This window comes from Rhyacophila brunnea, unplaced genomic scaffold (genome assembly GCF_057557595.1).
Source record: "Rhyacophila brunnea isolate RB1 unplaced genomic scaffold, BYU_Rbru_1.0 scaffold_3, whole genome shotgun sequence".
Classification (NCBI taxonomy): domain Eukaryota; kingdom Metazoa; phylum Arthropoda; class Insecta; order Trichoptera; family Rhyacophilidae; genus Rhyacophila; species Rhyacophila brunnea.
The window spans coordinates 24,044,176-24,061,183 of NW_028232965.1; the positions used below are offsets into that span (position 1 = coordinate 24,044,176).

At 32.7% G+C, this 17,008-nt stretch overlaps 1 protein-coding gene across 1 annotated transcript in view; it reads right to left on the bottom strand.

The window, feature by feature from the left end:
- LOC147068090 (netrin receptor UNC5B-like) overlaps nucleotides 1-17,008 on the bottom strand; it is a 272,153-nt gene that overhangs the window by 36,647 nt on the left and 218,498 nt on the right. The window contains exons 6-9 of the mRNA XM_085953344.1: nucleotides 8,788-8,999; nucleotides 8,226-8,304; nucleotides 7,969-8,142; nucleotides 4,370-4,552 (exon numbers count right to left, since the gene is read on the bottom strand). Coding sequence (XP_085809470.1) covers nucleotides 4,370-4,552; nucleotides 7,969-8,142; nucleotides 8,226-8,304; nucleotides 8,788-8,999 — 648 coding nt within the window. The remainder of the gene's footprint in view (nucleotides 1-4,369; nucleotides 4,553-7,968; nucleotides 8,143-8,225; nucleotides 8,305-8,787; nucleotides 9,000-17,008) is intronic.

The following is a 17,008-nucleotide window of genomic DNA, read 5'->3' on the forward strand; positions in this document are numbered from 1 at the left end:
ATATGACACTCTGGAGGCAGATATTGAGAGATTCGTCGACTGCCAAAAGGACAATCGAGTCCTAAGGTCCGCGATCTTGATATTCCGAGACTCTTTTCGTTTTGCTTTCCAGTTTTTTTTCTCCACATAATCAGTACGGAGGATAGCATCAAAAATTGTGGCATTTGGTCAAAGGTCGGAGATAACACAACAAAGAGCTCCCTCAAGGTGGACTGTCCAAATCAAGAGAATCACGAGATTTCCATTGACACAGACTTTGCTAGGTCACAGAATACCGAGAGGGATGTTTTTTTATTATTGTTATAATATGCTAGAGGATACCTACTAACTCAATTCATAACTTGTGTTATAGGTACTATAAGGAATTCGCCAATACTATACATAGTTTTTATAGCTAATTGAATCATGGTTATCCCACAAAATATTGCCAAATAACCATTGTTCTTAACCGATGACTGCGAAATTATTTTAATTTCAGTGAAAGTATGAAAATTCATACACATTACCAGAAAAAATATTTTTTTATTAAGTAGGAAGTTTTTAAAACGCAGTGTTAATGTTAAAATTTCAAAATATATACAAAAACTGTGTGAATGTTTGCCCACTATAATTTCAAATGAGAATCTGGTTCATGGATAGTGAATTTCATATTATAAATCTGTACCTGAGAGCCAAACTGCAAGATGTTACAAAATAACATCTATTTCATTACGTGAATGTACTTACGACTTTATTATTTTAATATACTGTAAATTTGAGTTGGCATTAACAGAAATGATAATTTAGGTACCAAATAATATGTACTTTACTTATTTTTGGCAAAATTGAATTTAAGACACCATTGATATTTTGTAATATTCTGTATCCTTTTTTGTATTACAAATTAATTGTTTTAGCACTCCTGTGCTTTGTGTGACACAACGTCACATTTTCACCGGGACAGTCCCGTTTTCAGGCGGCGTGTCCCGGTGTCCCCAAACACAGCTTCGGAACGCCAAAATGTCCCGTTTTCGAAAATAAAGAAACTTGTGACCAAGATACAGAAATATTTGATGAGTACCTATTCACTTTTTTCTAATTACTTATATTACTCCGCAAAGAGTGTCTGAATGGAGCACTGGGAATGTTTCAACCGAAAGCCGTTGGGTGGAGTTGTTGAAACACTTTCGCGACAATAATTTGGATAACAAAAATTTTCGTATATGTAATAATTATTGAATATATTTTATGTCTGCTCGGCACTAATGCACCAGTAGAAAGGGTCTTCTCTCATATGAATAAGTTGTAGACGAGTGAAAAAACACAATTGAAAGTAGATGTCCTTAAAGCAATGTTAATTATAAAAGTAAATTCGAAAAATCGTGCCAAGAATTTCATTCGTTTTTGAAGTCAACACCATATATACTACTTACTAAATTTGTTCTTCGGAAAAATATAAAAAAAAATCATGTGTTCATACTTGTGTCACCTGTGTGTAGGTACTTTTCATTAATAAATAAAATAATATGTACTTACTATTAAAAAATATGTACCTAGGAACTCAAGCGTTGTATGCGCCTATTCAAACATACTTACCGATAATCTTCGAAAAAATAAATAAAATAGGTAACCTAATATGACATGAAAAAACATTACTATCTTGTCAATTGTATTGTATGAAAGTGTGAGGCGCCTAAAATGGATAAGTACCTACCTACCTTTTTTTAGGTGTCCCGGTTTTAGGAAAAAAATAAATGGTCACGTTAGTCATATATAATATAATATTATACAACCGAACTGATATAGTCTACAGTTATTAGGTAGGTACTTATTTATTTTATTATATAAAAACAATACGGCATACGCATCCTAAACACTAAGTGTCTTGTATATTTGGACCAGTTCTATTTTACGTTATGGCATAAAAACGTCACGTACATAATATTTATTTCCAAAACAAATCTTCGAAGTGCTATAACTCATTTTATTGATGCATCCTATTACCGAAAGGGCTAATTTGAAATGCAAGGATGGCTGGCAATTTCCCTTGAACTCTCGAAGAGTCTCATAATACGCCATCTTTCATAAACACGGGAGGAAATATAAACGGAAATTTAGTTTTCGATACTCAATTCTGGGTCCAATGGGAGGCAGCGTAAAGCCGGTGTTTTGACAAGGACATCCGGATAATTGATGTAGTAACCGAGAGTTCTTGTTCCCAGCGAACTGACGCCTGGACTTCGTTATTAATCCCGTCACGTCTTCTATCCAATTTGTGTCGCCGGGTAGCTTTCCATTGGAGCTTTCGCGAGAGTTACTTTTAAAGTTGACGTCACGAAAAAATGAAGCGACGGAAAGTTACGTTTAGGTAAAGAGCTTTTTATACTTTAAGGCAAAATGGGTGAATCTGCAGTCGATACCTTTTATTAAACTGTGGTATGCAGATGACGAAATAACGAAAAAATATTACCTTTAATACGATTTAAATGTATGCAACAATTATTTATATATCATGTCATATTATTTATCTAATGTTATATATTGTGTAATGTTTCAACTAAGCAGACACCTAAATAAAGAATTTTAGATATAGCTGTATTATAATTTAATGATGTGAAATGTTTTTACCATTACAGATTATATTGGTGGCATGGAAAGATTCGTGTTAGGCAAAATATGAGAAGACGGGAAAAGTATAAGGAGACATATTATAGGAGTAAGCGATGTGATGTGAAGTCGCCAAATTATTAAAACTTCGCTCGGCGAGTGGACAACAGCCGGAAAAATACAATCATACCAGTGGTAGAGGAATAACAGATTCTTCTGGCATTGCGGCCGCGACGAACGGTGCTAGTGTCATTTTAAAGTAACGGTACTAACACCTAAACGAGTCGCTTGCTCTGCCAGAAGAGTCTGACACCATTCTACCCCAACTGGCATTAAATGACTACGAGACCAAGTTCGGCGCATTTCGGAACCAAGATGAGTGGCATGAGATTGGGGAGGATCGGAATCAGCTGATGATGATGATATTGGTTATAAATTCTAATTGATTTTTTTTAAATATGTACATCGGAATCGATTTAGCAATCCAGGAGTGTTGCATTAGTTTGGTATAGATGTGACACTTTTATCATTATCATTTTTATCTACAACTGCATGTCATAGATATACAATATACATAGAGCTGAAAGTCACTGAATTGAAAAGTCCTAGCCACTAAAACTGATCCCTATGGAATAATCTCAAAAGTCAAAATTAAAATTTAGTTTTTACTAAATACCATCAGTCGATAGTATTCATTTGTATAATAATTATGAGTCATATTAAAATACCTATTAATAATCATAAGTATTAACCAAGATATATGACGAGATATGTAAAAATATAAGGAAATGTTAAGTATGTATTATTATTTTTAATAATAATATAAAAACAAATATTAATGTTTACAAATATTTAAATTTAACGATGAAAAATATTTATCTAACACCGTGCATTAAATTTAAATATATTATAAGTATTATTAATGATGATTAGTTATTAATAATGAAGATTTTTTTAATATTATGCAAATGATCCAAGTAAGTATATGTTATTTATTGTTAAATAATTTTAAGTTATTTGACATAAATTATGGCAAAATCATCAAAGAAGATTTCTTTGATTATTTAAGCAAGAAGTAATTTTGTGAGAAGCATAAAACACACAACCTGTAATTTGTATGCAAAACACTTTGGTTAAAGTGCAAACAAACGTTGAGTTAACATCAATATTCATTATTTAACGTTTATGGAAAAGGTAAAGCCTTTAAGTTCAACATTTAAATGTTAAATGGACAATAAACGGTTGATTATTATAGTACATATTAAATTATACAATTATTTTAAATGTGAAATTTTAAACACACTATTTGTTTACATATTAGATAATAATGCACTATTGGTTTTACTACCTATTTATATGTACTATTTTAATTGCAATATCACAAAAACTAATACTTTTACCACATAGATTAGTTTAAGCGATAAAAGCAAAAGGTTCTGACATTTGCCATAAATCAATATGGCCTAATTTTTCACTTATACGCCTCCGAATATTTTTTCCCAAAGTCGGTAAGATTTTGAAGCTAGACGTGTATGTAGGCAGGTGTAACGCAACATTGTTTTGTGATCTGAAGGTTTAGAAGAAAGATTTTAGATTCTCTATAAAAAACGGAGATTATAATATTGCTTAGTTAATCAACTTTTGATTTATGTGAATGCAAAATTAATATACATATTCTTGAATTGAAAATTATACATATTCTTGCTGCAGGATACGAACCTGTAGAAGTCAACAAAGTTATGAATATGGTAGAAATGTTTTAAGTGAATGTGTCTTGTTTTACCTTTTTCAGCTTTGTGCGCTTCGTCAGAACAAAGTCCATCGGTGCATGGTATCAACTGTAGAGCACGTCCAGCGCAAGATGCTTCTCCTCCACCTCCCCCGGTGCAAGTTCTTCTTCTGGCCTGGCGACAGTCTCTACCACATCGAGACCACTCCGACCATGTTGACCAGCGACCTCCCACTCCTTAAGAAAAGACAGAACAAATCGTGAAGTTATGATATGCAACATTAGGCGATAGTCTTGTCATATCCCCTTCTCTCTATAATATACGACATATATTTCAAAAGAATCAAATAATCATTATAATTTTTATTTAATTTACGTCTTTATGATATTGAAAGTAAAAATTAAAAAAAAAAAAAAAAAAAAACTGTGTCACTGTTGTGTGGAAGTGCAAGATAGCAGATAGGTTTAACTAAAACATCATCTCTTTCTGACATGGTTGAAGGTTGGAGGAGTGTTAATATTCATTGATCGAATTTTTAGCATTATTTATATTTAGATTTTTTTCAGTTCGTTTATCAGCTCTGAATAGCCCTCAACTTAAATACCATAGATTTAACAACAAGTTTGTTTTATAATCAAAACCATTATAATGGAGTCTTACAACGTCAGTGCCAGTTCAGTTAATGATTAAATTTGTATCAGAAACTAACTCATAGATTCTACCAATATACCTGTAGGTATGTCTTAATCAAATCTGTTACTATTACGTACCTATAACTTGTCACTCCTTGAGAATGGACATAATAACAATAAGTTATAATGTAATAATTAGGGGTTGTATAAGTTTCACAAATTCAATTAAATATTATTCAAATAATTCAAATCTAATACAACGTGTCTGTTAAGCACTTGGGGCGGTTTTTGAAATTGAGAGCTTTCAATAATAATGAAACTGGCAATGTCTGAGGGCAATGTTAATATTAACTAACTTCCAAAAGAATCTGACAAAGAAATTATTATTTTATAATTTACGAGAAACAATATTATACTATAAGTATAAGATTTTATCATATCCATTGTTATTATTACTAATGATTTGATTAAATATTTTAACTTATACCTACTCGTTATATTTACAAAAAACTTAATGAAAATAAAACGTTATGTAGTAATTAACTGAGATATTAATAGCAAGACTGTCCAACAAAATCTTATCCACCACTTTTTGTAATACCTCAATCGTGAAAATTTCAAGTTACAGTTCTGTATGTTATTCGTTTAGAATCGGTATTTTATATTGTGTTTTATTTAATTAATACAATGGCTTTTCACTTTATACCATTAAAGTAACGATTGATGTAGTATTGTTAAAAACTATATTTTATAAAGACTATGTCGTTAGCTATAAAATGGTGCCATCCATATACATATAATATAATAGTTATTATATATTTATATTTTGAAATAATCACTAAGTAAGTGTCACCATTCTACTGTAAAGATTTAGAATATTTTTTGATCAAATATTTACAACGTTATTCATTTATATATAGCGATAACTAATAACCGGTATGATCTCGTCAGACAGCATAAATTCTGTGGCTTGAAGGAAAAAGGGAGACATGTCGAATATATGATATTAATACATATCCATAAAATATGTAAAAACCAAGTAATAAGGAAATAAGTCAACACAGTGTTGTTTTGTTGAAATAAATAATACAATATGAAATGAGAAAAATATCGCTGATTCTTTCTCAACTCCCTGTTTCTTGTTGAATAAATGTAATAAAGTGTAAAAAGCAAATAACCATTCTCTCATGAGCGAAGTGTTGTATGGGCCTCCACAGAGTGAAATATACATATTTAAACAAATTTTTCGCAGGGAATAATGAATAAGGATTCGTTCATCTTACGAGTATCTTCGTTACTTTGGCTGTGATCAATCAGAAATTAAAAAAAAAACACAACATAGATGTTTTCCATGTGCAGGAATCAAACCCACGGTGTCTGTCATAGGTGAATAAGTCTTTCATAATAAGTATATTATCGCAATTTAATGTGGTTTTTGACTTATCTCAATTCTTGACGCTTACTTTCAAAGATCGATTTCAAAGTAATACACCATACATTATACATAAAAAACGTGGGAGCTACTTTAAAATAAGTAATGATTAGCTTAGTTAGATATATGTAGGGATTTTTTTACTTATGAACATTACAGGTAGATAGGTACTGAATTAACTTACCCGTCATAAAATCCGTCCTATCATACTTGATGGCGTCGTATGTATATCCATCTGCTTATATTACGTGAGCGTTAGGGAAGATAAAAATAAATTAGTCGAAATAACCAGGCTTACGCGATGTTTTTGACATCCATCCAATCGAATTATGTTTCCTAAATAAAATAACATGACGAAAAACCAATATTTATTCCATTACACCGTAATGCTGTATTATGTTTCGCCCTGAAATTTTTCCACATCTAGTTTTTCTCAGAATTTTTACAGGAGAAAATGTTTCACATTTTTCTCCCGTACATCATTATCACCCAATCGAAAATTTCGCATTGGAATTTTTTTGTGTTTATATAATCATACAATTCAAGATAAAGAAAATGTAGGGTTATTGAAATGAAATAAAATACTCGTATTACGTTGATTCCTTATTCCAACAAAATATATTCACGTAGGCAAATTGTAAATTGATTTCAACGTCAATTCTGGCAAATAATAATAGAATCACTTATTAAGTTATTATATTATTCACACATTATTTGAAGATACCTCAGATATAATATTAGGTATATACCTACTAATTTAAAATAAATACGAAGCCTACTGGATTCGCACCAGTGTGCTTTATCAATTGAGCCATGTGCAACATAACGTCCTGTCAAATTACGACGAAATTAACAGGCAGTATTTACGTATTGGAGCGCTCAACTGCGTTAGTTTTTATTTTTTCAGTTTTTTTTTCAAGTATGTATATATCTGAGGTGCTTTCAAAGTTTGTATGTTCAATAAAGAATATTACTTTCTCAAATCTTGTGAAGTATTCTATAAATAAAAAAATGTTCACTATTGTTAAGTTAAGTACTTAATTGTGTAAGGTGGCTTCCAGTATACCTATTATACTTATCTATAGTAACTATAGATATACCATCATAAATCGTAAGGTGTTCGAATTTATAACTAAGCTCATCACAGTATGCATTGAATGATATGATTATGTCAAATATAAGCATGATGCGCCCTCACTCAGTGGACAACTTATACTGGTGGATCTATAGTATCATATCTGAAATAATTGCTAGTGGATAAGGATGATCTCTTTTTTTTAGCCAAAAAATATACTTTATATCATGCAAGGATAAATTGATAGTCTTGACTCTTGATAGTCTTGATAATGGTGTTACAAAGTAAATACCTAGCAATCGACTAAAATAATATTTTTTAGACTTTATTAGAAATTATATTATGCTGTAAAATATAACTCAATCATGTGATTACAATCTTAAGTAATAATATAAAACAACATAATACGTTAAAATAGATTAGAACAATATGAAATTAAAAAAAATCATTGCAATAAAGGTGTCATTCGACATTTCAGGTACATATTCGAATATAAAAATTAAATATCCTTACCATTATGGCACGGGAGACAATCCTGAGATCGCTGCAGCGCTGGTCCAACGCAAGCTTGTCCTCCATTCAGAGGTTGTGGGTTCGTACAAGATCTCGTTCGTCGTTGACCTTGGCCAGCTTCTCCAGGACACCTGCACTCCGTCCATTGAGTCCAAGATGTCCAGCCACCATTAACTAAAAAAAACGATTTGAATTAAGGTTTACTTAGCAGGTAGATACTGAAAAAAGCTCGAAAGTTTAAATAAATCTCAACTTACCGTAAACTGTTAATAAAGCTGGTTCCGAAGTTCTTTTACCAGCCACATTTTCAGCAATACAGCTATAGTTTCCCATATCCTGTGAAATACAAAAATATTTTAATGGCGTTTGATTTAGTTGCTTTATATTTAATTATTAATAAATCATAGGGATCAGTATGAGGAGAAGTTGGAGACAAATAGCTTGGATTATAACAAATGGGGGGAGCCCTATGAAATTTAGCCCACATAAAAACTCGTCGTGCAACACGTCGAATTTTTTCATGTGGTTTTGTCGCATCTAACAAATTACAGCGAAAAGACTTTATAATTAAAAATGCCCATCCGAGGATCACGATCAAAAATAAATGATTATATTTAATGAAATATAACCACTGTCCCGCGTATGGTCCCGTATGCGCGGAAGAGAGTTATAACATTGCCGGCCGATTTGATTTGTGACCATGTCATGGGTGAACGACACGGTGTTATATGTGCAACCGGCTTAGACTATTTTGCAGAGTTTCTAGCGTGGTTTAATTAATAAAATAATAAATAGGTATACTACGAATTCATTATGTACCTGTAAGGATGCTTGAGACACCAAAAGGTGACCTTCGGCCGAGACTAGCAGATTGGAAGAAGAAGCAGAAGCTTGAGGAAGCGGCTGCCCATTCTTCAGCCAGTGGAGTTGGGCAAGAGGGGCGGCAGTCGGACCAAGACATCGCATTGATGTCTGTCCATATAATTCCACGCTGGTTGATACGGGCGGAGAGACGAATTGCTTGCGAATATCTAGAAGGAAAGAAGAAAATAATGATACATTAATAATTAGAAAACAGAAATCAGTAGTTATTTTCCATGGATACAGAAAAAAAGACAATATGTTATATTTTTCTATCAAGAAAAGGTCGTCTCCAAACAGTTGCTCGCCTGTACAATCGAACAAAATATCACCTGCTTAGTCATTGAGACATTGCAGAAAATTAATCAGCCCGGTAAAAATTACAAGATAACAAGAACTTTTTATATATCACGTTTTTAAATTTTCTGTTGAATCAATCATATAAACTTGACAATCCTATGTATTAATAAAAACTTTTTATTGTACTTGATAGAAATACTGAATAAATATAGAAGTATATATAAATTTGAAATGTCATTTTGACATTTCATATTGATTTCTATAGTAACGCACGTATATATTAATAATTTAGTTGCTAGGACCCCTTAGCAACCAACAATAATAATTTTCCAGACAAAACAGAATTAACTGAAAATGAATTCAATTCTGCTTAAAAATGGCTAAAAGTATTAAAAGAATGCATTGTCGTCGTGTTTTGATAATAAGTTTCAAATGTCTAGCTAGTCGGGAAATTAGTTAAAAATCTTCAATCGTCCAATACAAATCATGGACAAACAAGAAAAATTTTATACTGGACACAAGAAAAAATCTGTACCGGAAAAACAAGAATACGAGCTAATAAAAACGTGGTAAAATATTTGAGGTGCTGGGAATTACACGAATGCAAGTGCACTGGTGACCGAACTGAAAATATCGACTTCAAAGATAAATATATTAGTAAGTATATATTTTTTACTATATTATTCGTTCCTAAGAAGTGTGAGATACATTGAGTTTTTTCATTAGAATTCTAGAACTATTTTTTTTAGAAAACTTAAAAAAAAACTTTTTTTTGCCATGAAAAACTGCTTGGCTTTTGGCTTGGCTTAAAATATTATTTGGGAAATTTTGGCACGCGTAGGTAGGTAAAAAGGTTCGCCAACCATGGTCTATGTCTATACTCTAGTTCTAAACACACATTAAAAAAATGTGATTTTTTCCTGACCCGAGATTTGAACCACGACATTTTAAGACTGGCGCGTGACCGCTCGGCCATCAATTCTACATAACTGCTTCTACTTTTTGTAAATAAATCGTATTTTGAAATAATCCATTAGGTATTACTATTTCCTGAAATAATCTGAATGTTTATGAATTTTATTAGTGTCAAAAATAGTTAAAAGTCAGAATATTCAAATGTCTCATATCGGTATCGAAAAGTACTAGGATACCGGTTTTGAATATTCAAATTTCTCATATCGGTATCGAAAAGTACTAGGATACCGGTTTTGAAATACTGGTAGGTATTGCAATCCCTACTACTATGTACAAAAAGCGATATATTTTTCAATTTATAATCAATTTTATTATTGCATGGACTACAGATGTGAGAAATATAATTTATTACGGAAACACACCTTTAGCCATTAATACCTACTATGTACATACCTAGGTATCCAATCCGACAATTCCAAAAAATAATTGCCTAATATTGGTAGGTAGGTATACCTATTCAATCTAATACCCGCAATAAAATACAGACATTCGATTATAAATAATATTTGTCCCCACAATAAAATAACGACACCTGTCAAAAACATAATTTGCAATTTGTAAAAAAAATAAATGCCCATCAAATTATTGCAGTACACGCCGCATTCGTTTGGCGTCGGACAAAAAAATATTTTTGCCGCCCATAAATCATGCGCCCTCCCCCCGGTACCGCGAGGTACGTGCCTGTAAATCTGTTACTAATAGCCGGGTAATTAGTGCCCGTGTTTGCACGACCCTCCGTGCAATAGACATTGCATTATCGGAAGCGTTTAAATCCCCTAATTTGCCACTGGAACGATCGGCCGATACTGGTGCCCATGAATTTCAAACGGAGATACCATGCAAATTTATTTAAATGAATTAACCTCGCGATTTACCATCGATGATCATTGCCGTGGATTTGCCTCCATTCCGTCACGATCTTGTGGGGATGATTAACATAGGTACATATATTATTCCCACTATTATTTTAATGTTTCCCTAACTATAATATGTATAGATTGATATTCAGATTCCTAGTTATAAGTCCTCGCAGATTCCTACAGGCAAAACCCAGTTTCACTAAAACCGATTTCTGTGAAGTATCATTTTAAAATTTATTTATTAATGTAGTGTAATTGCATTTTTTTAATTGGAAACATCGTAATAACATTTCATATATATTTTTAAAATTAACTACTTTATAATCAAGGAATATTACACAACGCAATATGATAATGTAGAATTCTTTATCGAATGTACATAATTTGGAAAATCTCAGAAACACAGGATGGGTTTAAAATTTAAATCCACAGCCATCGCAATTCGGACGCTTCGTCTCTTCCCTTTCTTGCATGTAGGTTGCTTTGTCGAAAACCACAGAACAAATTAATAATGTGTCCTTCACTATTGCCAATATTGAAAGCGTAAACTTAAATGCATATTATAAAACAGACGTAACTATTAAAAATAACAAAATTAAAGTATTATTATTCTTTAAGACGTCCCATATTTCTCCACACTCAAGTAAACCTTCTCACAGCCTCACCCAGAAGGCAATCAACTAAAATTATTTTTATGATCCCCGGTGCAACCATTTGACTTTTTTTAATAGGTATGTTTCTGGTATGTTCCAAACTACATAACTATGTATGACAATATAAGAGTTTGAGCAACTGTGCGCTTATGATGGACGTTGTTTTATGTTTTCTCAAGATTGTACTTTGTATTTTATTGTTATATTTCTCTAATTACAATGTTTTTTTTTCAATTGAATTTGATTTATATGTACCTCATATTATTAATGTTACTTCATTTCGTTATATCTTTTATGCCGTACATTTCAATTTGAATTAAATTTAAAAGCTTAATCCCGACCGACATGTACGACCAAATCATTTGGGTCACAATCCTCAGTTACGAGGTCCAAACGACGAAGAATAAGAGAACATATAATAATGGTAAGTACTTACTATTTAAGTTATTTTTATGAGTAATCTACGTTGACAGACTCGGGATTAACTTTGTTTCAAAACTATTATAATGGAATTCTATCACGTAAACATCACACGATTAATATACTATATTATAATTGCATTAATAATTCTTAATATACAGATACAATTAAAAATACGTCTCGATAAATTTGTTTTTTAAATATACGCTTCTATCGATTGCAAATTATATTACAATAATGCATATTACCAATTACCATGCACGTTGAATATAAATTAAAATAATGTTAAAGCTTGAACGTTTACGTTACAGATTCTCACTAATGATAAAGCGGCAGGAAGCACGTTTTAATGGTAGTTAAAAATTATCCATCAAAAACGTGGATATTTCTTTAGTGCTGGAATGCTGAGAAATTTGATATTTCAATATTTTATTGCAGGTCATTTCAGCTTCAATCTTTTTTATTCACTTTCCCGATGCCCGCATCCTAATGACATTTTAATTTTGTTTGACTAGTTTTATATTACAAGAGTCTCTACATATATGAAAATAAACACTAATATTTATTATTTATTACATGTGCCAGAGGCAATGTGTTTCGTGATACATTATACAATATTTATATAGCAACATTAATAATGAAACTATACGAGTAGCCACGAAGAAGTCTCGATAGAATAGAGTTAATGGGTTTTTATACTGGGACAGAAATAAATATTGTTTTATGTTCTATTAATGTTTTATATACTATATAGATGAAGTGGCTGGTAATATCATGTCACGCTGGGGGCATTAAAAATTTACCAACTGTAACGACCCAAATTCTGACTGTCATTTAACATATTTTTGAGTTATCGCTTCTTTCTTTTAATATGAAATTAAAAATATATTAAACACAAAAATCGAACAGCTTAAAATCGGGGAAATACAATAAGTAGTTACACACTTTAATAAGTTTTTACTTAATGTATTTTTTTTTCATCATTACCTTTCAGTTATCATCACTGGAAGCACATATCATACTGAGATCCACGTACCCCGCAAAGCAATTATTTATTTATGTTTCAATTCATGCGAGTCTATTCTTAACAGTTATCACTTTAGCACGTATCCGTTATTTTCATTAGTTGAAAATTTAGGTTGGTAGACATGTCGGTCAAATTTGTATATGTTCGTGCTGACAGATACACCCGAACCCAAGCGGATACGACCGAACCCAAGAATTGTGTATTGACGTCAGACATATCAGCATAACCTACAATTTTATTAGTCATGCAATTGCGATTGCAGCACAAAATGTAATTGCAGTAAAACAAATATTTTGTTACTATCAGCTGCTACTAGCCACTTGATATTTGACCGGCCGTGACGCAATCATATTTTAAGACAGTCGGATCTTGCATCTCAATTCTCAATATGTAAAATTGACGTACTCTGTCTCATTCTACAAGTTAACACAGCCAAGAGAGAGGCTGTAAAAACTTTTTGACAACTCAGACGGTTAACTTATTTAGATAATTAACCGCCTGAATACGTAAATTGATAAATGTGATATACTCGTATTCATCGCAGTTATCTCTTTTTTGGTGTTAAAAGTTATATGTTAGAATAGGCCTGCTGGCAGATAAAAATGCCCCTACAGATCTTGTATATCATGTATTATACCACCGATAGACCACAATCCAGGTTCTTTAATCAATATTGAATACGAATAGGTACTCCAACTGGGATTTCAAGCTCATTCATTGTCAAGGAAATATTTTACTTTTCTCTGGAATGTCAGTTTAATTGTATTGATTATCTATACACCTTCTGCTTAAAGTCGACTAAATGAATTAGTGTGGGGTTTCCTAAGATAGTAGAGTAGGTATTAAAACGGTACTTAGGGTAAAGAAAGGAAGTGTATAACATAAAAGAAGAGAAACATTTGCATAACGTTGTAGATAGCCATACTTTGACAGAAGTTGTGGAAATTTGGAAGAACTGAGTTTAGTTAGCAACACAGATTACATATTGCAATACTTGGATTGAATAATATGTATTACTGATTGAAGTATTTTACGTAATAACGAGTGACCTTATATTATAATCTATATATATACTAGAACTACATGGCGACCCCATCGAATGAATGATATATTATGAAATGAAATAATATCTAAATTGTTGTTTATTATTAGATATTTTATACTGCTATTAGTTTGCCTCAAGTCCCCCATAAAATTGATAACTAATCCCATCCACATCACTACCAGGAAAGCTTATTTTGCATATTATGTAAAAGTATTATTTCTATAATCGATATTTTTTTCAAACGATTCGAGAAACGGCTGTATTCAGATTACTGACAATATTCGCTACAAGCGAGCGAAACCGCTCCTGAAATTATCTAAATAATAAGTATTATTTGTACCTAGCACGAAACAATGACAAAGAGAAACAGCGATAACTATAAATTTACTTGATGAAATATTAAGATATAAGAAACCATGCAACTATTATATTTGCGAGTGCTGGAGATTGAATTGTAAATCTATCTCAATATAATAAATCACATGTATGTAGCAATATTGTTAGACAGTAATAATTGAGTAAAAACATATTATACGTGGTTGATCGTTAAATCAATCACACTGTTATATTAGCCATTGGTAGGTACTAGGTAGAATGTCGGAGTTTCTACAAAGCTTTCTTGCTTGACTTTGAAATACAATGAACAAGTTTCCACAAATGGTCTGCCAATGTGCACTTTCTCGGGGATAAAATTGAGTCACTAAGGAAGCGAGAGCTAGGCGGGGAGTGTAATTCAATACTAATTCCCTTAACACACCGTCGTCGTCGACTTGCCGCCCTTGCGGACGGCAAAGTCTGTAGGCGGTCCGCCCACTGCTAACCTCGGTAACTAACTAACGCTGTTGTAGCTATATTTTTTTTTAAAGAAGCCGATACATGATGTTTTTCTAATGAAAGACTGGTCTTTTAGTTACTGTCCGGAAACTTGTACGTATGCAGTTCGCCGTAACACTTCACCATGAAATGTTGCATCGGAAATATTATATGACCGTATATTAAAGGCCGTCCAACCTATTTGGGTCGTATAGTACCTACTGACATAAAGTTCATGTCTAAATAAAACACGGTTCTTGTCGGTTTACACTTTACAGGAAGTCAGTAGCAAACAATTTTTGAAAATAGCCGATATACAGAATTATTTGTTAGGTTAAGTTAGGTGAGGTTTTCATTATTGAGTTCATGAATTCGTGAATTTTTGCCAAAGTCAGCTATGAAAATTGAATTAATGTTCATATTGAATCTAATAAAATTGGAGACCGTATAGTATACGGTCATCTCATTCCGATAAGAAAGGTCACTACGAACTGTGCCACGGAGAAATGTTTTACGTACAACGCTAACTATGTTTATTGTTATTAACTACTAGCAAATATAATCCAGAAATTCTGTAAATATTAATCGTTCGTCTGTTTTTGCAATTTTAAATAGGTATATCAAGCGAAGAATAGGCGCTCACACAGAAAAATGGTATTATTGCATTTCGAAAATATATCCATAATATAAACATATATTATTGATTTTTCAATGTAAGGTAAGGGATGGGGCCGATGGGAGTAACGAAGCTAGTCAGTATCACTAACTCCAGACAGACAGTCATCGGTTTGCCACCATAATCTCCAATTATTTGGTATTCTAGCCCGCAGAGACGATTGTAACCTGAAAATGAGTGAAAGAGGACGAAAAAGAGCTCCTTCTAGAATCTAGATGGATACACCAAATCAAGAGTGTCACAGGCCTTTCACTAACATAGAGCTTGCATACCGTATAACGCCTAAAGAGGTGGAGCCAAATCCATTGAGAAGAATACTTGCCGGCCAAATCGTCCAGGTCACAATCCTCAGTCATGAAATCCCGACGAAGAAGTAATTTTCCATTCACTTAATGAATAATCTGTATTTTTTGTTTCTGGGAGAGAATTCTACCCGAGGAACCACACCGCGCTTGGCGAGGAAAAATTATAAATGGTAATTTATGTCACACTCGTTTTATTTGTGAAAATACTATTTTTTGGGGAGGGGGTGATAACCGTCAATCTGTTATTGGTAGAAGGACATCACGTGAAAATTTAGGTAGTTTCGACAATTGAAAAAGATTCCGATCTCTATTGTATTATGTGGATGAAGCACTATGCAGATATTAATTTAATTATTTTGCTGTTGCTGTTGAGCTGTGCCTTATTACGTAGTTATTACTTTTTTTTTTAAATATTAATAACCATGCCCTTGCTTTATCGTACAAGCTGGTTGGGTGGGTTAGTTGCATTGATGTGGGGCTAATTAGGTTCCTCCATTTATATCTTTAATTTTCTTTATGGTCAGGATTAAATATTTTGTGTAGTGTTCTTGAATTGTTCTATTGCTTAGTACGTCGTGAGGCTTTTGGAGGTCAATTTCATGATTATGCTGTCTACATCGAGTCCTGAGAGTCCATCGCTCCCTTTCTAGTATAGGGCAGTCGTTGATGACATGCCACACAGTTTGAGATGTGTTGCCGTCACATGGACAACAGTCATCATCCCTCAATTTAAATCTTTTTAGATAAGTTCGCACCGCTCCGTGGCCTGTTAGTATCTGTGTGAATTCGTGTGATATTTTTAAGTTCCTGGCAAGAGTGATGGCACAGTTTATGTTTGGAATAGATTTCTGCGTTATTGATCCTGTGGCGGATGTTGTGTTGTTATTACTTACTATCCTACGCCAAGCATTTTACCAGTGTGTATGTCCCGTAAGTAAGTAACCACAAATTAATGCGAAACATCGATCCTAGGTAAAAGAGATACCCAAAACTTAAGAGTGCCAAACCCTAGTGTGAACAGGTGTATGTATGCTGGGCATAACGCGTTGGGACAAAAAACGGAATAATTGGATAAAGGAACCCACAAACCTACGTGATGAAATAT